Genomic DNA, 25,634 nt, shown 5'->3' on the forward strand with positions numbered 1-25,634 from the left:
TTCCAATATATTGTTATATTCTACGTAACGCATGAATATTCGTCTAGTTTTATATAATCTTAAACAAGGTTGTAAATAACGTGAGACATAGTTTGGCGGGAAAGTAAAAATTAAGCTATAACAAACATTGGCGAGTCATGACGTTTTTCAATGCATGAGTATTTTCTATATATTACAAGAGATAAATCATATAATTATTGCTTTTTATCAAGTATATCAAGTTTTTAGAAGTGTTATATTAGTATTTAATATAAAAAGTTAACAAAAACTCAATTATTTTAGTCTCGATAAAAAAAAAAAAACAAAAAAAATCCGCACCTTGAAAAAAATTCGTGCCATTTCGCGATAAGTCGCGCATTGACATGTTATTTGGACGTCACGCTTAACAAACCCGTCTTAAACGTTTTCGTAACGGCTACACCACGTCTCACGCCACGACACGCCTTGAGGCGTCATGACGCGTTTTTTAGAACCATGATCAAGGTTTTTTTTTTATTTTTTATTCTTTAAATCTTTATTAAATAATATTAAAAAAAATTATTTACTTGGTAACCAAGGAATTTACCATTGCTTTTTTCATCCACAAGGACCACAACCGAAAGACCGACTGTATCCCTATAGGTCATTATGGTAATTTCCCTCTCTCGAAGCAACTGCTAGGGCATAACCGGCTGTATCTGCCTATAAATATCCTTCTCCGTCCTCCATCCTTCATTCTTGATGCAACGCTCCTCGGTAGATCCCGAGAGCGAAAAACGAACCTCTCAAAAGAGTGAAGCGAAAAACCTTCGCAATCAATCCAACTTTTAAATCATTCCATAGATCGAATCAAAATTTTTAATTCAAAATTATAAACTCGCTCAACCCTCTTCAAATATTTCGATACCCTAATTTTCTCGACTTTCGTCTGCAAATTTGGCCGATCTGTCTACAGAGCAACAGTAATGGATATACGGTTCCCGCACTCTCCGGCAGAGGTTGCAAAAGTCCGGCTGGTTCAGTTCGGCATCCTCAGTCCTGATGAAATTGTAATAACGATTTCTTCCCTTTCCATTGCTTTTTTTGGTCATTGTAGACTGAATTCCAGAATCCATTCGGTCTTTCGTCAGTTGGTGTTGTCTTTTGTCTGGTCTTGGTAACATTTTTTTTTTCGGGTTAGAGGTGTTTGCATGAAAAGTTTTGAGGTTAGGAAGAGTTTTCATTGTTTCTTGTTAGTGATCATCATTGGCGTCCTATAGTAATAGTAGCCACTTGTCTTGAGCTGAGGGTTTGACTGAGTAGATGATTTTTTGTCTATTGTATTTGTGGGAGTAGAACTAGACCAACGCAAAAATCATCATGGCTAATATTGGTTATTTTTCTTGTTGCAGAGACAAATGTCTGTTGTGCATATAGAGCATGGTGAAACGACAGAAAGAGGGAAGCCCAAGGTAGCGGGACTTAGTGACCCGAGGCTTGGGACTATTGATCGGAAAATGAAATGTGAGACATGTATGGCTAATATGGCCGAGTGCCCTGGTCATTTTGGGCATCTTGAGCTTGCCAAGCCTATGTTTCATATTGGATTTATGAAGACAGTACTCAGCATTATGCGATGCGTATGCTTCAATTGCTCAAAAATCCTTGCCGATGAGGTACTCTATACAAATGCAATTTGGGTTATTTGGAGTTATGTGGATTCAGTATTATTTATGAATTGAAACAAGGATTTTGTTACAATCTGTTTGGTAGTGTTATGAGTTTTTTTTTGAAAGAGAGGTAGTGCTATGAATTATGACCATATGCATTGAACTCTGTATGCTAGTATGTTTAAATGTTGATGTCCTTATATTGTTTCTGGTTCTACAGGAGGATCACAAATTCAAGCAAGCCCAAAAAATTAGAAACCCAAAAAACAGGCTTAAGAAGATTCTAGATGCGTGCAAGAGCAAAACTAAATGTGATGGTGGTGATGAGATTGATTCTCAAAACCAGGATACGGATGAACCGGTTAAGAAGAGCCGGGGTGGTTGTGGTGCACAGCAACCGAAGATCACCATTGAAGGTATGAAAATGGTTGCAGAATACAAGCTTCAGAAGAAGAAAAGTGATGACTCAGAACAGCTTCCTGAGCCGGCTGAAAGAAAGCAGCAACTTTCTGCAGAAAAAGTATCATTCTGGAACTCCACATTACGTTTCATAGTGAACTATTGTGTTATAATGGCTCATAAGCATCAATATATTCCAGGTTCTGAGTGTATTGAAGCGGGTTAGTGATGAAGACTGCATATTGTTGGGGTTGAACCCCAAATATGCTCGTCCAGATTGGATGATCCTGCAGGTCCTTCCAATACCTCCACCCCCAGTCAGACCATCTGTGATGATGGATACTTCTGCTCGTAGTGAGGTAAGTTTCTTTGTTTTAGGTTCTTTTTAGTCGAGATTTCATTCGACTTACTATTTGTACTCATGTCTGAAACAGGATGATTTAACTCATCAACTGGCCATGATCATCAGACACAATGAGAATCTAAGGAGGCAAGAAAGGAATGGAGCTCCTGCACACATAATATCTGAATTCGCACAGTTACTTCAGTTCCATGTTGCTACATATTTTGACAATGAGCTTCCCGGTCAACCAAGGGTATATATATAAGTCTCTATTCAGTATCAACTTACACAATTGTCCTCACATGGAATATTGTTCATCCCACCTACAGGCTACACAACGGTCAGGGCGTCCTATTAAATCCATATGCAGTAGGCTCAAGGCAAAGGAGGGTCGGATCAGAGGCAATCTGATGGGGAAGCGTGTTGACTTTTCAGCACGTACAGTCATCACTCCTGATCCAACCATTAACATTGATCAACTGGGAGTACCATGGAGTATTGCTTTGAATCTTACTTATCCTGAGACTGTTACTCCTTATAACATAGAAAGGTCTTTTTCTTCGCTTTATTATATTTTTCTCTACTTCTTCCCATTTAAGTTTTAGTTAAACGTGTTTTTTCTTCCATTTTCCGTTAGGCTTAAGGAGCTTGTTGAGTATGGTCCTCATCCTCCCCCTGGTAAAACTGGAGCCAAGTATATTATCAGGGATGATGGTCAAAGGCTTGATCTTCGTTACTTGAAGAAAAGTAGTGATCATCATCTGGAGTTTGGATACAAGGCATGTTTTACCTTTTGTATATCCTTGATTATCTTGTCATTCTTGATAACCTTGTTATCTCCTACACAGGTGGAGAGGCACTTGAATGATGGAGATTTTGTGCTATTCAATCGACAACCGAGTCTGCATAAGATGTCTATAATGGGGCATAGGATTAAAATCATGCCATACTCCACCTTCCGGTTAAATCTATCTGTCACTTCACCATACAATGCTGATTTTGATGGAGATGAAATGAACATGCATGTGCCTCAGTCATTTGAAACAAGAGCAGAGGTTCTGGAGTTGATGATGGTGCCTAAATGCATAGTATCACCTCAGGCCAATCGGCCAGTTATGGGTATCGTGCAGGATACACTCTTAGGTTGTCGTAAAGTCACCAAGAGAGATACTTTCATTGAAAAGGTGATATTTTTAAGCCTTTTTGAGATGATAACAAAACATCTATAATTTGACCCTGTCTGATATGCAGGATGTTTTCATGAACATATTGATGTGGTGGGAGGATTTTGATGGAAAAGTACCAACACCTACCATTTTGAAACCTAGACCTTTATGGACTGGGAAACAAGTGTTCAATCTCATCATTCCAAAGCAGATCAATCTGATTAGGACAGCAGCTTGGCATTCGGAAACTGAAACTGGGCATATGACACCAGGTGATACTCAAGTTCGAATAGAGAAGGGAGAGGTTATAACTGGCACTCTTTGTAAAAAAACCCTCGGTGCATCTACAGGGAGTTTGATACATGTCATCTGGTGTGTTTTCTTTCTGTACCTGTGACATTGTAATTAGTTGGTGTGGGTGTAGTTCATGTTTATAATAATTCATTCATATTACAGGGAGGAAGTTGGTCCGGATGCTGCCCGCAAGTTTCTTGGACATACCCAGTGGCTTGTTAACTACTGGCTTTTGCAACAAGGGTTCAGCATTGGTATTGGGGACACAATTGCTGATGCAGCAACCATGGAAACAATCAATGAAACTATTTCAAAAGCCAAGAATGAGGTGAAAGAACTTATTAGGACTGCTCATGATAAACAGCTGGAGCCAGAGCCTGGTCGAACTATGATGGAGTCATTTGAAAACAGAGTGAATCAGGTACCCTATTCATTATGATAACTTCCACAATCACCATGGCTACACTACACTGGTTATGTGATTATGAAATAGTAACATGGTGTACGTTGTGTTCAGGTGCTGAACAAGGCTCGTGATGACGCAGGAAGTAGTGCTCAGAAAAGTTTATCAGAAAGCAACAATCTCAAGGCTATGGTGACAGCAGGTTCCAAAGGAAGTTTCATCAATATATCTCAAATGACTGCTTGTGTGGGACAACAGAACGTTGAGGGTAAACGAATCCCGTACGGGTTCATAGATCGAACACTTCCTCATTTCACAAAAGATGATAATGGGCCTGAAAGTCGTGGGTTTGTGGAGAACTCTTATCTTCGAGGTTTGACACCACAAGAGTTCTTCTTTCACGCCATGGGAGGTAGAGAAGGTCTGATTGATACTGCTGTGAAAACATCAGAAACTGGTTATATTCAGAGGAGACTGGTGAAAGCTATGGAAGACATCATGGTGAAGTATGATGGTACTGTGAGGAACTCTCTTGGTGATGTTATCCAGTTTCTTTATGGAGAAGATGGAATGGATGCAGTTTGGATCGAGTCTCAGAAACTTGATTCTTTAAAAATCAAGAAAAAGGAGTTTGATCGGCTTTTCAAGTATGAAATCGATGATGAAAACTGGAATCCAAGTTACATGCTTCCGGAACATGTGGAGGATTTGAAAACCATCCGGGAGTTCCGGAACGTGTTTGATGCTGAAGTACAAAAACTTGAAGCTGATCGTGTCCAGCTTGGAACTGAGATTGCCACCACTGGTGACAACACATGGCCGATGCCTGTAAACCTAAAAAGGTTGATTTGGAATGCACAAAAGACATTTAAAGTTGATTTGAGAAGGCCATCTGATATGCATCCTATGGAAATTGTGGAAGCTGTTGATAAGCTTCAAGAAAGGCTGCGTGTTGTCCCGGGTGATGATCAGTTGAGTATTGAAGCCCAAAAGAACGCCACCCTTTTCTTCAATATTCTCCTTCGTAGTACTTTTGCTAGCAAGAGGGTGTTGAGTGAGTACAGGTTGACCCGTGAGGCGTTTGAGTGGGTTATCGGTGAGATAGAGTCCAGATTCCTGCAGTCGCTTGTTGCACCTGGGGAAATGATTGGGTGTGTTGCGGCCCAGTCTATCGGTGAACCTGCGACACAGATGACCCTGAACACTTTCCATTATGCTGGTGTGAGTGCCAAGAATGTTACCCTGGGTGTACCCCGATTGAGGGAGATTATCAATGTTGCTAAGAAGATCAAAACCCCTTCTTTGTCGGTATATTTGAAGCCTGAGGTTAGTAAAACAAAAGATCGGGCCAAAAACGTGCAGTGTGCTTTGGAGTACACCACACTACGTAGTGTGACCCAAGCGACTGAAGTGTGGTACGACCCGGATCCCATGAGTACAATCATCGAAGAAGATGTTGACTTTGTCAAATCTTACTATGAAATGCCTGATGAAGAGATCGACCCGGATAAGATATCTCCTTGGTTGCTACGTATCGAGTTGAATCGTGAGATGATGGTTGACAAGAAGCTGAGCATGGCGGATATTGCTGAAAAGATCAATCTTGAGTTTGATGATGATTTGACATGTATATTCAATGATGACAATGCTGAGAAGTTGATTTTGAGAATACGTATCATGAATGATGAAGCCCCGAAAGGCGAAATGCAAGACGAATCGGCTGAGGACGATGTCTTCCTTAAAAAGATTGAAAGTAATATGTTGACAGAAATGGCATTGCGTGGGATTCCCGATATCAACAAGGTGTTTATCAAATCGGGGAAAGTGAACAAGTTTGATGAGAACGAAGGGTTTAAGCCTGAAAACGAATGGATGTTGGATACAGAAGGTGTGAATCTTTTAGCCGTGATGTGTCATGAAGATGTGGATGCGTTGAGATCCACCAGTAATCATCTGATTGAAGTGATTGAGGTTCTTGGGATTGAAGCTGTTAGAAGGTCGTTGCTGGACGAGCTTCGTGTCGTGATTTCGTTTGATGGGTCGTACGTGAATTACCGACATTTGGCTATTCTATGCGACACCATGACGTACCGTGGGCATCTTATGGCTATCACACGACACGGGATCAACAGAAACGATACGGGCCCCATGATGAGGTGTTCGTTTGAAGAAACGGTTGATATTCTTCTTGATGCTGCGGTTTATGCGGAAACCGATTATCTCCGGGGGGTTACTGAGAACATAATGCTGGGGCAGCTTGCTCCTATTGGGACCGGAGACTGTGCTTTGTTGTTGAATGAAGAGATGTTACAGCAAGCGATTGATGTTCAGCTTCCGAGTTACATGGACGGGCTGGATATCGGGATGACACCTGGGCGGTCCCCCATTACTCCTTTCCACGATGGTGCAATGTCTCCCACAAATTATTTGTTGAGCCCGAATCTACGGTTGTCTCCGATTAACGATGCACAGTTTTCACCTTATGTTGGTGGGATGGGTTTTTCGCCGACTTCATCACCGGGCTATAGCCCGTCGTCGCCCGGGTACAGCCCGTCATCTCCGGGATATAGCCCAACCTCGCCTGGGTATAGCCCGACTTCTCCTGGGTATAGCCCTACATCTCCGGGTTACAGTCCCACCTCTCCAACTTACAGCCCGAGTTCACCAGGCTACAGCCCAACAAGTCCTACCTACTCACCCACTTCACCTAGCTACTCCCCTACCTCCCCAAGCTACTCACCCACTTCACCGAGTTACTCACCCACATCGCCTAGCTACAGCCCGACGTCGCCGGCTTACAGCCCGACATCTCCGGCTTACAGCCCGACCTCTCCTTCCTACAGCCCGACGTCACCATCCTACAGCCCAACCTCACCCTCTTACAGCCCGACCTCCCCATCCTACAGCCCAACATCACCATCCTACAGCCCGACCTCTCCAAGCTACAGCCCAACCTCGCCTGCTTACAGCCCGACTTCACCTGGGTACAGTCCTACTTCCCCAAGCTACAGTCCTACTTCTCCAAGTTACAGTCCCACCTCACCAAGTTACAATCCTTCATCCGCTAAGTACAGCCCCTCGTTGGCTTATTCTCCTAGTAGTCCATACAGCCCTACATCCCCCAACTACAGGTACCAATTACCAACCAGTGTCTTGTTGTCTTTAAAAAAAGCATTATGTTTGTTGATGTGTGTTATTTGTTAAAATGTTTTGCAGCCCCACTTCCCCATCTTATTCTCCAACATCTCCATCTTACTCTCCTTCCAGCCCTACATATAGCCCCACCAGGTACATCTTATCTTATCTTAGTTGTTGTATACTATTTATTATTGAGACTAGAATCATGGACGTTTCATATTTGGTTTTTGTGCAGTCCTTACAACTCCGGTGTGAGTCCAGACTTCAGCCCAGGCTCACCCCAATACAGGTAAACTACTTATTATTATTATTATTTTTTTTTTAAATTAATAATAAAAGATTTTGTTTATAAAATTGTATGTTATGTGGTTTTGGGTTTTGTCAGCCCTAGTGCTGGGTACTCGCCTAGTGCTCCTGGGTATTCGCCATCATCAACAAGCCAGTATACTCCTCATATGAGCAACAAGGACGATACATCAAAGCCATAATAAACATATATATTCTATTTTGGAGAAAACCCTAAAGGATATAATAGATGGATGGATGCTAGTCTTGCATGTGTTCTGTAATTTGTATCTCCATCTCCCGTTTCCATGGATTGGATTGGATTGCTACTTGTTAGATAAAACATGATGGACTTGACTAAAAACAAGAAAGAGTATTATTGTCTTTTTTTGCTCCAGATCTCAACTAAAAACTGGGCTAACTGAATATCCATCCATCAACTTGTAAAATTTGCTCTCCCAAGTTTAATGTCATCGTCAACAATTAGATTTGGTGCATCTATCACCGGACTTGCTTTGAAATCATATGTATTTATTTTTAACATTTAACTTAATGTGTTGCCATACTACATCACTGTTGGTTGGATGACATAAGATACAACATTGAAAAAAACTATATAGATAAAAAGTTTGAAAAATGCTAGTTAAACTGACATGAGCAGTAGAAAGGTAAACACCTAACAAATCATGGTTTATTGCTCCACAATTTACCCTACATCATATGCTTTAGGGTGGGTTCAACATGGACGTAGAGGGTGCAATTTGCCCCATTTTTTTAGAAACAAATCAAACGTGTGTCCGTTTATAAAAATCAGTAACAAACCATCCCACTGATTTGCTATGTCCAAAGGGTGACGATTACCATTTTTATAAAAACAAATCAAACACCTCAGAAAGAATCCGTTTATAAAAATTAGCAACAAACCATACTACCAATTTGCTGTGCTGAAAATATACTATCCTCAAAAACAAATATAAATGCGATTAATAATGTGGAAAATAGAAATCAGTTGAAGAGTATAAACAAAACCCAAACACCATGATGTAGTTTATGATATAAAATGGTTCGCCTAATTCAGACGGCAAGGTATAAATGTTGCTTTGTGTTAGGCAACACAATGATTTTCTCAAAGCTTTCTAACTTGGAGCTCATGAATCATTCACATGTTAAACCATTTATAAAATAACAAGAATAATGAATTGAATAACCATATAGTTCATTATAACAAAGCTAAGGAATCCCTCTTTCTTTTTGCCATTCGACTTCCCAATCAAATTCACTGGAAGTTCGTAGCATAGGTCTCGATAAACTCCAATTTATTGCTTCCTCTCCACCAATAATGCATACTCTTTAAACTCGTTCTTAAAAATGAAATTCCTTGTAAGATATTTAGTAATTTCTGTTAAAAAGTAATCCCAAAAATCCAAACATTTATCTATCCATCCATGAAGTAAATAGCAGCGATTCCATTGCAAATGATTATGTGTATAATAAACTCTAAATATTGATGAAGAATATAGATGATTTCATCTCCAAAAAACATTTCACCAAGTATAAGTTACCTTAGGGAGGAAGGAGTCCTTTTTCATCCCATTCAACCCATTTTCATATCAAAAATAAAATTTTGCTAATTTAAAACAATAAAAAATGTTCTAAAATAATATTAAAAATAAAATTTAATTAAAAAGCCACACGGCAAATAAAAGAAAATACATGATAATTAAAAAAATACATTTAATAAAAACAACATAATTTAAAGTGAAATGCATTCAAAATAATATGGTAAAAAAATGAATGATCATAAGAATCAATTATCTGTATAAATTAATCTTGCTTACAATAAAGTTGGTCACATGCCTTTGGTTGTAAATGTTACATGATTTGTACAATATATATAAAAAAACAATAGAGTCAATGCAAAAGTAAAAGTTAAAGATTCTGCATCATGCAAGTGCTTTTATTTCTCATGCATTTACACTTGAATTGAATTGAATTTACCCCTCTAAACCTTTTGAACCCGCTCAGCCGGTATGGTTAACCAGTAGTACCATTGGTACCATCTTTTCCCGTTTGTACAACCCGCAACGGTACCCTCCTCCCTTATTAATGACAAAATTTGTCTGTAGACATCAAAATTGAACATTTCCGGACCATATTTACTTTAGGGCTTCTTTCTGTTTGAAAAATGTTTTTATTTGTGTTTTATTACTTGTATATAGAGTTGCATCCAAAAAAATTGATATTGAACACTCTGGTCAAAATATTTTTGGAAAACTCGATTAAAGAAGACGAAAATGATGAATCGAGGCGGAGGTAAATAGAACGTTTTCCATCTATCACGTTATCCATAACACATGAGTGAACAAGTGTTGCAAATTTGCAATTATACATACTATTAATTCCCATAGACTTGAGGAATTACAATTTTAACGGTGGATAGACTTGGTGATTAATTTGGACTGAAGCTATTAATTCCCATAGACTTGAGGAATTACAATTTTAACGGTGGATAGACTTCGTGATTAATTTGGACTGAAGCTGTAGAAGCTAAAACTATTTTGATCATAATTAAAAATGATTTAAAACTATTGGACTAATACCGCAAGGTGAGAAATAGTTAAAGGGCTAATTATGTCATTCCTTCCACTCTTCAACCCTCGTCCTCGTATAAGTTCATCAAAAATTTGAGCCGAGGATCCACTTCGTATCATAGCTGTCTGTGTATGAAATCATCGTTATGCAGCCACTAGAAGTGGGTACTCGCGTTCTCTGCCGTTGGAGGGACGGAAAACATCATCCCGTCAAGGTAATCGAGCGTCGTAGACTTCACACCGGCGGGCCTAATGACTACGAGTACTACGTTCATTACACAGAGTGTAAGATACAAACTCCTTTATCTACTTCCTTTTTGCAATATGTTCAATGATAATTGATACGAACTTTGGTCGTTTCTTGAGAATAATTCCCGTGTGGTACCAATGTTATGTGGAGGGACCTTTTTCTGCTTTCTTAGGTTGTTTCTTTGTACCGGATAATTTAGGTTTTATGAAATTGGGGTTTCTTAGAATGACCAGGGCTTTCTAAGAATTGCTGGTTATGCTTGCAATTCACAAGTTGCGAAGGTTACTTTTTTTCTTTCTTTATTGTTTGGCCAGTTGAGCAGAAAGACTAAAAGAATGTATAACTATGTTGTAGCAACTGAACTTAGCTAGGTTTGAATAGGTAGATATATTGGACGCGTTGGGATACTTTTAGTAGATTAAGATAAAAATCGCAAGTATGTATGTGAAACTTCAGCTTGAAATAGATTGGTTTGCAAATGCAACCATTTGCATAAGGACAAGGTCCGCTATCTTCGAACGATTCTCTTAGTTCATAGGAAGATTTGATGTTGAGGGATCTTTTGTTTAGCATAATCACTAGTTTGGGTTGATTTTGAAGCTGTCAAACCAAGTTTTAGGCTTATTTTATCAACGATCAATTCAAGTATCAAACACTTGTTTTATACAATTCATCATGATCTAGTGACCTTGGTAGTTGGTTTCATGCATTAAGATTTAATATAGTCCATGTACTTGGTTAATTATTTCTATTATAGCAATTAATGTTTCTATAGTATGGTTTATCTTATATATAGTTTATAGAATGAAAGGAGTTAAGGACAATAAAAGTATCAGAACATAAAGAACAGATTTGTGTTTCCAAATGGTTTTTCAGTTTTCAGATTTAATTTATTTGAAAAGGGAACAGCTTAGTTTATTTACATGGCAGTAGAAATAGAAATCAAAATACTGTTTAGGCTATTTAAATCTTTGAACATAATAAATGAAAACCGTAATGGCTTCCACAAAAAACATAGGTCTATTGGCACCATATTACTCATTATTTTTTGCAGTAGTGACTACTAGTAGTAGTGTATGTATGTGGCATAGTGGTTTTCTGCTTTTGATATGTGATGAGTTCTCTTCATTTCCTGACAGTCAATAGGAGGCTTGATGAATGGGTTAGACTTGAACAGCTTGACCTTGACTCAGTAGAAAACGATGTTGATGAAAAGGTGGAAGACAAGGTAATATATGTCTACTTTGTTCCTGTTTTTTAATTAGTCATTTAGCATCTTGTAAATCGTAATGCTGTCCTTACATATTGATTCATTATGCTGAACTTTGAAAGAGACTTTACCTGATATCCTTCTTTGGGCATTGATGTCTTTTAGGTAACAGGTTTGAAAATGACACGCCACCAGAAACGTAAGATTGATGAGACTCATGTTGAGGTTTGTGCTATTTCATTATTGAGTTTAATAAGGCTATTGAAGTCTTCTCAACCTTAGTTTTGGATTTGGTTATAATTTATATTATATAGGGGCATGAAGAGCTTGATGCTGCCAGCTTACGTGAACATGAGGAGTTCACTAAAGTCAAAAACATTGCAACTATAGAACTTGGAAGATATGAGATTGAGACATGGTACTTCTCCCCCTTTCCACCAGAATACAATGACTCCCTCAATCTCTACTTTTGTGAGTTTTGTCTCACTTTCATGAAGCGCAAAGAACAGCTTCAGAGACATATGGTGAGTAGTTGTATGCTACCACAATTTCTTTCATATTCAAATTTGTTAAATTTAGATGATGACATGCCATGCTTCGGAAGATGAACAGTGGGACAAAATACATAGTGAAAGGTCACTTTAGGGACAGAAAACACAACAAATGTATCACGGGGGACAATCTTGTAATTTAGTCTTCATTCAACTTAAAACGTTCACTAGCAAGAGATGTTTGAACACATAACTTGTCTATCATAATATCTTTTGGTTTCTTGCATTTATAAAGAAGTGGAAGAATCAACTGAACAATTAAGCGATACTAATATCATTTGTCTTTTTTTTTTTTTTTTTTTTTTTTTTTGCAGAAAAAATGTGATCTCAAACATCCCCCTGGTGATGAGATATATCGGAGTGGTACTCTATCAATGTTTGAGGTATATTCCTGACATTTTAATACATGCCAAGACAAGACACTAACATGTGCATACAAAAAAAATCTAAATAAATGTACATTAATGCAACACATTTGTATATTAAACATTTGAAGAATAAAAACACTTGAAGCGGAAGTGCAATATTACAGTCTTACAGCAGAAAATAAATGCATAGTTTCATTAAACATTGTGTACAGTTATGGTATTAGAGCAGGAAACAAGTAAAACAAACCAATATCAATGTAGAAAAGAAACTATAAATAGTAAAACTCAAATTGTAAAAGTAAACAAGAGATGACAAGTTACTAGTTATAGTTGTTATTAGTAACAATTGTGTTTTGTAACAGGTTGATGGGAAAAAGAACAAAGTCTATGGCCAAAATCTATGCTATCTTGCAAAATTATTTCTTGATCACAAGACCCTCTACTATGATGTTGACTTGTTTCTGTTTTACGTGCTGTGTGAGTGTGATGATCGCGGATGCCACATGGTCGGCTATTTCTCCAAGGTTATTTCTGTCTTTTGCTCATCTTTTTTACAATACTTTGTAGCAAGGATTTTGTTTTATTCGGTTGTTTATGTAATTACAGGAAAAACATTCAGAGGAGTCATACAATCTAGCATGTATTCTAACTCTTCCTCCTTATCAGAGGAAAGGCTATGGAAAATTCCTAATTGCATTTTGTAAGTTCCCTCTTTCCAACTCCTTTAAGTTGTTAGTATAAAAAAAATATATATGTTTTTGATTTGACATATGATATGGGATATGATGCACAGCATATGAACTTTCAAAGAAAGAAGGTAAAGTTGGGACTCCTGAAAGGCCTCTTTCTGACCTGGGATTGCTTAGCTACAGGGGATATTGGACCAGGGTTCTTTTAGACATTTTGAAAAAACACAAAGGAAACATATCCATCAAGGTTGGTCCTTGTGATGTTACAGTTATTAGTTATTTCCAAATATGCCCTCCCTCAGGTCCCTGATTATGTATTATACAGGAGCTGAGTGACATGACAGCGATCAGGGCGGAAGACATATTGGCAACCCTTCAGGCGTTGGAGCTGATACAGTACAGGAAAGGGCAGCATGTGATCTGTGCAGATCCAAAGGTGTTGGATCGCCATCTAAAAGCAGCTGGGCGTGGTGGTCTTGAGGTTGATGTTAGCAAATTGATTTGGACACCTTATAAAGAACAAGGTTGACTTCATTTCCAATCATCCTTCCTTTCTTAGGACAGATACTTAATTGACCTCATCCTGTATATGTAAACTTGATGCTTCTTGTCCTTTAATTCTTGAAAATCCTTGATACTCTCTTCAATGAAGCTGCCAGGGATCGCCTTCTTGTTTTTGTGCTTCTTCTTTTGCAATGTGTATTTTGTATAACATAAAGTTAAACCCCAATTGTTACTCAACAAGGCATGACAAAATATGTTGCATCACATTTGGTATACCGTGTATTAGGACTGTGACCTATGTAATTGGGTGAAAATTGCAGTTTTCACAATTATACTCAACTCTCATAAGGTCATGGAGTAAGGAGAATGTTAAATCACATAAAAAATCTCTTTCAAAATCAAAGCAAAAATGTAGGAGTTGAAGTGTTGATCCGTGATGGAGCCCTATTCTCAATGTGATAGACTCCATATCACTTATTAGCTTACCAACACACGTCCTTGAACGCAAATGTATATCATGATATCCATTACATACCTCCCTAGAACCTGTATATGGTCCTTTGAAAAATTTCCCATTAGTATCATATGTCTTCTCTAGGTCAATAAACACCATATGTAGGTCCTTACTTTTCATCTCTATATTTTACCTATATGGCATCTAAGAAGGCAAAAGCCTTAGTAGTTGACCTCCCAAACATGAAATCAATTTGATTCCTTGTCACGGTTGGTTTACATTGCACCTTGACATTTGATACTCTTGCTCACGGTTTCATGGCATGACTAAATAACTTTTACATCGATAGTTGCCATTAGGGGGTGTAAACGAGGTGGGTTACTCGAGTTCAACTCGAGCCTGAGTTACACGAGCTCAAGTTTCGTTTCAGGTTCATTTATTAAACGAGGTCGAGCCCGAGCTTCCTCTATCAAGTTCGATTAGGCTCGCAAGCCTAAATGAACCTATGTATAATTATATAATATAATTTTTGATTTTAATTTTGTATATTAAATTATAATTAAATAATTAATTATTGAATATCAAATAATGATTAACAACTTTTTACCAAGCTTAAAAACATGATATTTGACTATTAACCGAGTCGAGTTCGAGCTGAGTTGATGCTCGTTTAAGTATGCTGACAAACAAGCTGAGCTCGAGCATTTTAAATCCACAAGACGAGCTTGAACTTTGAAACTTAAGCTCGAATCGAGTTAAGCTTGAGCTTGAGCCCCGAGCCTACTCGAACTCAAGCTCGGTTCGACATGTTTACACCCCTAGTAGACATAACATTGAGACCTTTTTTGTTTTTATATATTAATATCATGGTATTAAGTCTTTCACTCCTTTGACTCGTCAGTTTTATAAATAATGCTAAGTTTTTTAATCAACATGACAAAATCCACCCATGGTCAAAAACCTAAGATTTGAACATGTGACAACTTTATTTTGACATGCACAAATCCAAAATAATCATCACTAGGCCACCCTGACAGTGGTGAGAATAATGTTAAGTAGGTTCGTTATCCATTTCACTCTCATCTTCTTAAGGCCAATGCCATCCTTAATAAATTTTACGTTTTGTGTCCCTTTGCACCCTCTTTTTGGATTTTACTAGTATGTAGATTTCGTTCTCTGACTTCTCTCCTTATTTGTATCTAATCTCTTATATTTTCATGTCATACTCTTCGCTTAAACAACCATTTTGTTTAGCCTCCTTGTATCATTATTTTCCTTGCCCATTCCCACATCCTCATAGCTCAATAAAAACTCCTTGAAACATGTTTGTTACTTCTCAACCTCAACTTATACCTCTTCACTCCAGTCCATCACCACGGTTGGATACAGACTTTTAAAACATGTTTGTAGATCATACATTTTGAATAAAATAAATATCAATAATATTCAATATTGATTTTGAATATGTTAATAAGATATTTTTATTGATATAATTTGTTAAAAGTAATATTTGTTGTTGTCATATATCTTTAATAAATTAAGTTAACAATTTAATAAGAATATGAACGTAACTTTTTAAAACAAAGGGTTGTACGTTAAATCTTTTACATAACTTAACACAATAACGAAAAATGCAATTTACTCATCTTGTAACTTTCATGCTAAGAACGTGCACCAAATGTGTGTACTTTGTGTTCATAACAATGATCAAAGTGCGAGGGGTAAAGCTGTGCACAGTATACAAATAGGGGGTAAATGGAAAAATCACGTCGGAGTTTTTTCCGGACTAAAAATCAGGAACCAGACCCCAAGAAGTGGGGCAATTCTCAAAAAGACCACCACAACGCCAGCAATCGGCGATGGCGAAGTCCACCAAAATCCACCCAACCACTGATCCCGAAACCGACCCTAGTTCCTACTCCCTTGAGAAATTCAAACTCTATGAAACCAGGGCCAGGTTCTATCTCATCGGCAGTGATCGGAATAAGAGATTCTTCCGAGTCCTAAAGATTGATCGCATGGAACCCTCGGATCTCAATATAAGCGAAGACCCTGTTGTTTATCCGCCTCAGGAAGTCAAGAGCTTGCTTCAGCGGATTGCCGAAGGCAATCGTGCTACTGGTGGTTTGTCCTTCGTCGCCAAGGTCTACGGCATCGCTGGTAAGTAATTTGATAAATTGTATATATATCTTACAAAACAATTGAGTTTTTTTTTGGCTGGAACATTGAAATTTTTATTTGGTTCAATGCCTAAATCATCACGACCTACAGAAACTGGTTTCTGAGCATAATATGAACTTGGATAAACAATTTTGATCACATTCATTTGACTACTGAAGACTAGATGCCCGTTAAGAACTTTATGAAATGTTAAACCCTTATGAAGCAAGGTTAAATGGTGTTTAAAAAAGCTAAGAAATGCGTTTGACCCTTTATCTTAGAACAAGTATAATGTTTTTTCTAGATAAAGTGGGGCACAAAACTCTTGTAAGACATTTCCATTTGCTTTAAGGATAGGCTCAAAACTTTTGTATGAACCATCTAGCAGGAAAGACAATCCATTTGGGATTTGGCAATAGACCATATTGATTTACCTTTCACACAAGGTCAAAGTTAAAAGGCTCTCAATAATTTGGTAGTTAATATTTTGATTACTTGTGATATATATTAACTTCAGTTTAATTGGTGTAATTGATTTCAGGTTGTATTAAGTTCTTGGAGTCATATTATTTGATATTGGTTACAAAGCATAGGCAAATTGGGTGTATATGTGGACATGCAATTTATAGCATTGAAGAGAGCCAAATTATTACAATTCCACATGTCTCTGTTCAAACCGATGTTGCTCATTCAAAAACCGAGCTGAGGTATTTTTGTGTTGTCACTACCTCATAAGATTCATATACTAATGATCTTTTCTGGTGTTACAAGGTGTATCAAAAGGACACTGATATTAGTTGGAATAGTTTATTGTTGACCAGTTTTATATTACTTCATAATCTGTTGAGTATATTTTTTTTAATATTTGTAGTTCCATTGCCTTGGCAACACTGCTGATAACTATATTTACAGCTTCATTCATTTTGTTCTTTCTTTTTGGTGCTATGCTATATCTATTAAGTTGTTCTTTCTGCACTTAGTGTAGGTTTAAATTAACCCTAATCTACTTAATGATGACATTGCTAATCTGGTAAGCTATATATGGGTGTTTTCTTACTTAATGAGGAAAGTGTTACTTAATAGAAAATCAGAGAAATGAGGCTTTTCCAGTTAAGTCCTAATTTTCTATAATTTTGCTCTCATTTCTGCAAGTGTGCTATCATCTCCTCAAATGTTTTTTCCCCCATTAAGTTCTAACCTTCTACAAATTTGCTCTCATTTGAATTTTCCTTCCATTTCTTCAAGTGTACCCATTTCCTCAAATATTTTTTGAACACCATTTATCCAGACACACTTTATCCATACAACAGTAAATGGAAAACAAGATACTAGTCTGTGTTAAAAGCTTGAATTCATTTCTCAGATCTCCTGAAATGCACAATAAATATATTATATATATCAGGTGAGTTTGATTACTTTGCTTTGAACAGAGTTCATACTATTGGTGCAGGTATAAGAAGCTGTTATCCAGTGTAGACCTGACAAAAGATTTTTACTATAGTTACACATATCCAATAATGCGAAGTTTACAGAAAAACGTTCTATCCACTGGCATTGAAGGGATGCCATATGATGACATATTTGTGTGGAATGCTTTTCTAACACAACCAATTCGATCAAGATGCAAGAACACTATCTGGACAATTGCTCTCGTTCATGGAAATTTTAAGCAGGTTTGTTGATTTTTCTCTTGCTTGTAAGTATCAAAGATAAACAAAATCATCATCTCCATGAAGGTGTTCTTGTTGTATTTATATATATTTATCATGTTTTCAGTTCAATGTCCCTTCATAAATGTTAGATGTTTGTATCCATGATTACAGATACGGTTATCAGTCTTTGGAAGAGACTTCAGTGTTGCACTGTTATCTAAGCGATCTCGTCACTTTGCAGGAACACGGTATGTGCTGCATTTTTATTAGAATCATTTTAAATTCATTGAGAATTATGATTACATAAATGACTGAATCATGATTAAATAAATGATACAGTTACTTGAAAAGGGGAGTAAATGATCGTGGTAGGGTTGCAAATGATGTTGAAACAGAACAAATTGTTCTTGATGAAGAAGCCGGATCATGCAAAGGGAAAATGAGCTCTGTTGTACAAATGAGGGGTTCAATTCCTCTTTTTTGGTCACAAGAAGCTTCTAGATTCAGTCCAAAGCCTGATATCATATGTAAGAAAGAATCACCAACTCATTGTCTTGTTTATCTTGGTGTATGTTCTGATAAATTAGGTTTTTGCTGTGGTTTCAGTGCAAAGATATGATCCTACATACGAGGCCACCAAACTTCACTTTGAAGATCTGGAAAAGAGATATGACAATCCAATCATTGTGCTTAATTTGATCAAGGTCTGTTTTTATAAGTTTATTGGTGTTTGTTGAAAAAGTTACACGATGATCATGTACACATATAAATATTTATTATTTATTGTAGACTGTGGAGAAAAGGCCTCGAGAAATGATGTTAAGGCGTGAATTCACGAATGCAGTTGGGTATCTGAATCAGATACTTCCAGAAGAAAATCAACTTAGGTTTATCCATTGGGACTTCCACAAGTTTGCAAAGAGGTAGGTATTTCTGTTTGTCAACCTCCTAACCACCCCAATTGACTTTAATTTTTTTTTGATGTGTTGAAGTAAGTCTGCCAATGTATTGGGAGTTTTGGGTGGTGTTGCTAGTGAAGCACTGGATTTGACAGGGTTTTATTATAGTGGAAAGCCAACTGTTGTCAAGAAAAAATCCATACAACTCAGCAGGACAAGCACAGCAAGGTATCATACACTTATTGGCTCTTTTTTTTTTTTTTAATGACTGAAATTGAGAATAATCTTTTCTTTGTGTAAACTGCAAGTTTCTGCAGGGAGGCTTCACTCAAAGATTTGAGAAGTGCTTCAGGGGATCTATCAGTGGCCACAAGTACTTACACTATTACTGATACGACCCCTCAAGACAGAGATGCAAATCATAATCATAATCAGAAGATGAAGAAATATAATCACAGCAACAAAGATCCACAGTTTCAAAGTGGAGTTTTACGAACCAATTGCATCGATTGCTTGGATCGTACAAATGTTGCCCAATATGCGTATGGTTTAGCCGCCTTAGGCCGCCAGCTTCATGCCATGGGACTTACAGATGATCCAAAAGTGGATGCTGATAGTAGTATTGCTGCAGCTCTTATGGATATGTACCAAAGCATGGGTGATGCTCTTGCACAGCAATACGGTGGATCTGCAGCCCACAACACTGTATGTGTAGTTGTGAAAATTAGAAGATAAAACAGTAGCTTAAAAGTTTTAAAAGATTTTGTTGTTGATGAATTACTGCAGGTGTTCCCAGAGAGGCAAGGAAAGTGGAAAGCAACAACACAATCTAGAGAGTTTTTGAAATCTATCAAACGATACTACAGTAATGCTTATACAGATGGTGAAAAACAAGATGCTATCAATTTGTTTTTGGGCTACTTCCAGCCACAAGAAGGAAAGCCAGCGCTTTGGGAACTCGATTCTGATTATTATCTTCATGTATCTGGGATAGGGGATGACCTAATCCCAGAAGGCTAGTAAGTTTTAATGCTTATTCAAATGAAATGCTCTATATTTGGTTTGCAAGTAGTGTTTGGATTTGATAAAAAAGAATATGCCGGTTGATTTTGGAATGTTGAACAGTTTACCAAGTGATGGTGGTGGTGGTGGTGAAGCTGTAAGGTTTTTAGGGGGTTCACTGACACCTGTTGCAGCATGTAAAGAGGATTTCTCACGGATGAAACTGACATCATTTTCCAAACTAATAGAAAGAACAAGTGGCGCCATAAAGAATGTGAGGCTGTGTAGTGAACCGGATCATAAGCCTCCTGGAAATTCTGGAATGGCACCTGATGCAGTTGAAATACAACTTAAAAGTCCAAACTGGCTTTTTGGTCACAAGAAGTTTGAAGAAGGTGGTAATAATGGTATGCTGAAAAAAGTTGCATCAGATGAATTAGCCATGAGAGGGCGTGAAGACGAGAAGAAATTTGATGAGTTGTGTGACCCCAATTGGGTTTCTTCTGCTATTCACACTAATGAAGAGGATGTATTCAAAAGGTATTGTCTCCTTTATACTATAATTATGATTTAGGAATAATCATATGTTTTGTGTAGATATCTTGCAATGACCTCAATAGATGAAGCGAATGGATGGTATGGTGGGACATTGCTTGCTGAGCAAGATGAAAGCAGTGAGGTGTATAGACATTATGCTCAATTCTGTCAGGTGAGTAAATTTCTTCACCTTTCTTTCTGCTGCTGCTTCTTACATTACAAAAAAGAAAAGAAAAACATTTGTAGTGTGTGTGATTTGGTAAATGAATGAGAAAGATTGGTATTGTGATTTTGTTTGAGCAGAACCCTATAATGGAACCCTTCCAAAACGATTCTGATAAAGAGAAGCATTATGCTGAGGTTCTTGGCTCAGTAGCAGTGGTGGAGTGCATGGATGATGCAACAGCAACAGCAACTGTGGAAGATGAGATGGAGGCAGCATTGATGGAGTATGAGCTGATTGGGGCGGATCTTGGTATTTGCCCCAAGACTTTTAATGCTTTGGCTATTGACCCCACTCACTTGACCAGGTGGATGATTGGAGAACACAGGCTGCCTTCTTAACAAGGTCTATGAGTCACCATTTTATTTTATTTTGTACAGAATTAACTTTGTGGAGAGAATGGATAGATTCATGATTGTATGATTGTATGTATGTATGTATATTATTATCAACATGGGTGGTTTCCACTTTTCACTGTCTTGTACTTCGCCATAAATGAATACAAACCTGAAAAATATTATTATACTTTACACGTTTTTAATTACATATCTTCAAGTGAAATGGAACAAATAGGACACTTGTGTCAGTGGGGATGAAACCGAAAGGTGTGCAACTTTCAACCATAAGCTCCTCATCCACAAAATATCATATCATATTTAAAATTTTCATTTTCATTTTCTCTAACTATCATATATAATCATATACCCCCACAAAAATAAAAAAGATAAAAAGAATAATGGCTTCTCATGCTCTCTCTTTCCATTCCTCACAAATCTATCACCAATCCATCTCCAATCCTAATCCTGTTACTCTACAAAGGGGAAGCATCATCATACCTCATGCTTCAAAATCCAGTGGTTTTCCACTTAACTCTGTAAGTCGTTTATTATCTTTAAAACTTATAATATTTATCATATCGTTTTTAAAAATCATACTCACGTTGTTTGCTATAAACTGGGTATACATGGTTTCTTTTATGAAAGATATTTTAAAATTAGAAAAATAGACCAATTGAAAGTTTATACTCCACAAGTACATATCAAACAAAATATAGATAATCGTCATATCACAAAAAAAGTCTGGTCGTAAGTTCCTAACTGTTCAAGATTTTTTTTGGAAATGTTGAATTTTATAAAAAGCAATCAACAAGGAACCAGTGAAAAAAAGTAACAATTACATCAAAGTATGTAAATAGGGTTTTGAAGCTGCAAGTTCCAATTCATATGAAATTTATGCTTCCTGTGAAGACACAATGTCATCAAGAAGACTATCTTTTCTCGACCTAACAAGATCAAACACACACTTGTTCTTGAAGTTCCAAAGGAACCATCAAGGAGTAGAAATAATCACATCCACCACATCTTTACGAGCTTTTGATAAAGAAGCCGAATCTATCAACCCCTGAGCATCATTCAGTATCTATACATAATCTTTAGTGTTTAGATCATTCAGTATGCTTAAAGTATATATTTGCAAGTATTATCTAAAGAAATGTTTGATCAAATTTTAGATAATGTGTGCTATATATATATATATATATATATATATATATATATATATATATATATATATATATAAAATCGTGTTTTTAATGTATTATGATTCTTGCAGATTTTCAAGAAATGTGAAACCTGTGGAGGTCAAGGTGCCATAGATTGTGGTGGATGCAAGGTCACATTATTTCTCCTGTCAATTCCATAGTTTCTTACTTTCTTTATTATACATTTCAATAAAATACTTATAATTATCCAATTATTATATATCCTGCATCACACCCATTTCTCATGTGTCCAGTTCCCTCATCCTAAGATCTATATAGGGACCAATCGTTTAACATAACTTACATAAATTTTAAAAATAGATAAGTAAACCTTAAACAACCGTAATTAATCATTTTAACTACTAAAAAGCTGCTTAATTCGCATAATTTGAGGGAGGGGGAATTATTTTATAAGAATGTGTTGTGTTTTGTTGACACAGGGAACAGGAAAAAACAAGAAGAATGGAAATATATTCGAGCGTTGGAAGTAAGTTAAGTAATTACTTGCTTACTATCTTGTTTCATAAAAACCAACTTTTAATATGATAATTGATTGAAAAATAATTCGGTTACTTCTAAAACAACATTTAAAAAAAACATTTTTTTTAATAAATATAAAAAAAAGGACAAACAATTTGACCTTTCAAAATCAAAACAATAACCATGGCAGAGGCAGTAAGTTAATTTTATTATCTCTTAATTTCTACTCTAAAAACTGTTTCTGATATTACTAAAACCTATTTATTTATTTATTTATTATTATTAAAATATTGAAGCCTGGTTATTCTTCCCTGACTTGTACTAAATTATATGTTTGATAAACAACACAGATGCTATGATTGTCAAGGTTTTGGACTGAAGAGTTGCCCAAGTTGCGGAAAAGGAGGCTTAACACCTGAACAAAGAGGAGAACGTTGATCATAATACTTTCTTATTTTCACTGATTTTGTATAAAACTTCACTTCCTTTTAATTTTAGATTACTCAACAATGTTTCATTCACATTTTTACCATATTTTTTGCTCCTTATCCTACAAATCCTAACTCAAATGAGTTTTGATGAAACATGCTTTCACAGAGCCACACAACTACCACATAACACCACCAAAGTTCCAATCAAATCAATTGAAACAATTTGAAACCAAAATGAAATTCGATCGCAGCCTTCTACTTAAATTATATAAAAAAAAAAAATTTAAAAGTATCTAGTGTACATAACAATACAACAACAATCGTACCATTTTTCAAAACTCTCTGAAATTAGTGAGTGTTTGTTTTGTTGTATAAAAAAAAGGGTTTAAATAAGCTTCTTCTTGTGGAAAAATCGTTTCAAGTACCACAACTGCAAAACTGAAACTGCAATGCAAACACCAAGAGACAGGATGCTAAACCAAGCCACCCTTGCATTTGTCTTTTCGCTCACTTCCCTCATCTCTGCTTCCCTACACACCATATCCATAATAATAATAATAAAATAATAATCACCACTAACTGTAATTAAAAAACAAAAAAACAGCAATGTACTTTGATTTTTTCTTTTGTTTATTATATAGTATCATACGTCCATTTCTTATACACCATTGTAAAATTGCTTTGTATTTTGCGACATTTTGCTACGATATGAAGAAATGAAAGTAGAATGGCATGACAAGTAAATAAATGGAAGTACGTTGGTTTTTTCTTGCATTTAGCCTAGATAATTATACTAGTAACAATATATAATGTTTTTTTTACCTGTTCTTTAAATAGATCAAATTCTCATGGATGGCTTCCACAGCACCCTCGAGTTTTCTCAATTCGAATTCAACACCCTAAAAGAGAAAAGTCACGTGTAAATAAAGGAAGCAAGGTATAATCAATATTGGAAAAAGAAAAAAATAAAAAAAGTTACTAACATCAATTTTTTCTTTCTTTGCAACGGACTCCCAATCTTTTGCAGCAATACCAATTCGCCAGTCAAGACTAACAGTTAGACCCTTAGTACCTTGATGATGACCATCTACCCAAAAACATGCCAAGTAGTTGCCTGATTCGTTAGTTGTAAATGCAAATTGACCATGAGTCATGTTCTCTTTGTGGTGGAGATTGTTTCCATATGGCGAGGTTACCTGTTCAATTAACACTTAACTTTCTTCATAAAATCATCATTAAAAGTAAAACCACAATACAGCCAAAACTAGGTATCATGGAATCAGGTAAGGAATGGAATGGTTCATTGCATTGGAATGAAGAAAAGCTGTTTGTTTTGTCCCAAAAATAGCTACATTGCAATTGCATTAAGTCATGTCCTTTTTGGTTATGAAAACTAATACTGGTTGTCACTTCCAAACGATTCAAATCATGCCCCTGTTTCTTTTCATCCTCCAAAATTAGTAAAAAACTCTTGATTTCTACTTCAACACCAGTCATATGGTTGCTAAAGTGTTGTCATTATCCATAAGTACAAACTTACAGCCACACAATTACGTGGATCGACATTTCTTGATGCAATATTTATGTGTTCACATTGAACCTAAAACAAGCACCTTTGGCCTGTATGCTACTAAGGGATATTGAAGTGATTATGTGATATTTAATAATCAAAATCAGGTAATCAGCTATAATGGAAAACCTATTTCAATCAATCCGCATATAAAATTTTGACTCAAGCAGATCAAGATCTGGGAATAACAGCTTAACCTAGATCATTATAAACATAAAGTAAAGTTGCGCAAAAACGATCGATGTTTACCCGAACGGAAATTGTGGCGCCGGTGGGCATATGGGCGTCCTCTTGACCATTGATGAGGGAGTAATCAGCAAGAACAACCACGTGGTTTTGAATCTCTTCAGAGACACACTTGGTTCCTGAAGTGGGTAAGTCTAACCAGATAGCTTGCGTTGTGCTGGTGATAGCGCACCACCATATGAAAACCACAATCGCTCTCCAGCTCCACCTCGAAGCCATCAAAACTAGTTTTATTTGGAGTTTGTAGTTGAATGTTTATCAATTTATGTGTTGTGTGTGTGAAGAAGAACAACGATGAGATCTGAGGTTACCCTTTTGTTGAACTTCCTGTCTTCGTCAACTAAAGGCTTGTGTGCCGATTATATCAAACTTGCCGTCAAAAGTATTTCTACTCTATGTCAAAAATATTTTTATGTAGGTATGATAAAATTATGAGAAAGTAAACATCCTTTTGATTTTTGTTCAAGCCTATGTTTTTATTCATATAAAATAATATTATGTGTAATTTATTAATTATTTTTTTTTATTTTTTCTTTTAGTTTTGATACTTGCTTTGATATACCGAAGATAGGTAAAAACAATAACGAATAATGTAAGCAATGACGTTTAAAGACAATTAGT

The 25,634-nt window shown here is 36.5% G+C and overlaps 5 protein-coding genes across 7 annotated transcripts; 4 read left to right on the forward strand and 1 right to left on the reverse strand.

Annotated features, from left to right (window-relative positions):
• Window positions 1-705: 705 nt before the first annotated feature.
• On the forward strand, window positions 706-8,157 carry NRPB1 (RNA polymerase II large subunit). Of its 2 annotated transcripts, XM_078958811.1 has the most exons (14): window positions 706-1,028; window positions 1,371-1,634; window positions 1,849-2,148; window positions 2,228-2,386; window positions 2,462-2,623; window positions 2,700-2,920; window positions 3,008-3,149; window positions 3,219-3,554; window positions 3,622-3,908; window positions 3,993-4,251; window positions 4,348-7,364; window positions 7,450-7,521; window positions 7,607-7,660; window positions 7,757-8,157. In XM_078958811.1, exons 1-14 carry the CDS (start codon window positions 945-947, stop codon window positions 7,857-7,859), a joined length of 5,460 nt encoding a protein of 1,819 aa, XP_078814937.1. In that variant the 5' UTR covers window positions 706-944; the 3' UTR covers window positions 7,860-8,157. The 2 variants fall into 2 exon arrangements, with proteins under 2 accessions (XP_078814937.1, XP_078814871.1); XM_078958745.1 differs by having other exon boundaries at window positions 3,008-3,554.
• Window positions 8,158-10,344: 2,187 nt separating this feature from the next.
• LOC144999721 (histone acetyltransferase of the MYST family 2) lies at window positions 10,345-14,092 on the forward strand. Its single transcript, XM_078958921.1, has 9 exons — window positions 10,345-10,532; window positions 11,637-11,725; window positions 11,873-11,932; window positions 12,022-12,231; window positions 12,573-12,641; window positions 12,989-13,150; window positions 13,233-13,326; window positions 13,420-13,562; window positions 13,641-14,092. Exons 1-9 carry the CDS (start codon window positions 10,394-10,396, stop codon window positions 13,842-13,844), a joined length of 1,170 nt encoding a protein of 389 aa, XP_078815047.1. The 5' UTR covers window positions 10,345-10,393; the 3' UTR covers window positions 13,845-14,092.
• Window positions 14,093-16,057: 1,965 nt separating this feature from the next.
• ATSAC1 (Phosphoinositide phosphatase family protein) lies at window positions 16,058-21,271 on the forward strand. Of its 2 annotated transcripts, none has more exons than XM_078959014.1 (13): window positions 16,058-16,433; window positions 16,975-17,140; window positions 17,884-18,106; window positions 18,257-18,333; window positions 18,425-18,612; window positions 18,692-18,789; window positions 18,875-19,008; window positions 19,078-19,212; window positions 19,293-19,689; window positions 19,771-20,003; window positions 20,110-20,526; window positions 20,584-20,695; window positions 20,827-21,271. In XM_078959014.1, exons 1-13 carry the CDS (start codon window positions 16,133-16,135, stop codon window positions 21,085-21,087), a joined length of 2,742 nt encoding a protein of 913 aa, XP_078815140.1. In that variant the 5' UTR covers window positions 16,058-16,132; the 3' UTR covers window positions 21,088-21,271. The 2 variants fall into 2 exon arrangements, with proteins under 2 accessions (XP_078815140.1, XP_078815199.1); XM_078959073.1 differs by having other exon boundaries at window positions 19,302-19,689.
• Window positions 21,272-21,431: 160 nt separating this feature from the next.
• On the forward strand, window positions 21,432-23,287 carry LOC145000083 (SSUH2-like protein). The gene is made up of 4 exons (XM_078959262.1): window positions 21,432-21,620; window positions 22,358-22,417; window positions 22,727-22,773; window positions 23,117-23,287. The coding sequence occupies exons 1-4, from the start codon at window positions 21,483-21,485 to the stop codon at window positions 23,202-23,204; spliced, it is 333 nt and encodes a 110-aa protein (XP_078815388.1). The 5' UTR covers window positions 21,432-21,482; the 3' UTR covers window positions 23,205-23,287.
• A 145-nt stretch (window positions 23,288-23,432) lies between these two features.
• LOC144999991 (transmembrane emp24 domain-containing protein p24delta3-like) lies at window positions 23,433-25,399 on the reverse strand. The gene is made up of 4 exons (XM_078959167.1): window positions 25,017-25,399; window positions 24,181-24,393; window positions 24,020-24,096; window positions 23,433-23,727 (listed from the first exon to the last, which is right to left on the reverse strand). Exons 1-4 carry the CDS (start codon window positions 25,230-25,232, stop codon window positions 23,583-23,585), a joined length of 651 nt encoding a protein of 216 aa, XP_078815293.1. The 5' UTR covers window positions 25,233-25,399; the 3' UTR covers window positions 23,433-23,582.
• Window positions 25,400-25,634: the final 235 nt, after the last annotated feature.

This window comes from Lactuca saligna, chromosome 1, assembly GCF_052625555.1.
Source record: "Lactuca saligna cultivar CGN05327 chromosome 1, ASM5262555v1, whole genome shotgun sequence".
Lineage (NCBI taxonomy): Eukaryota > Viridiplantae > Streptophyta > Magnoliopsida > Asterales > Asteraceae > Lactuca > Lactuca saligna.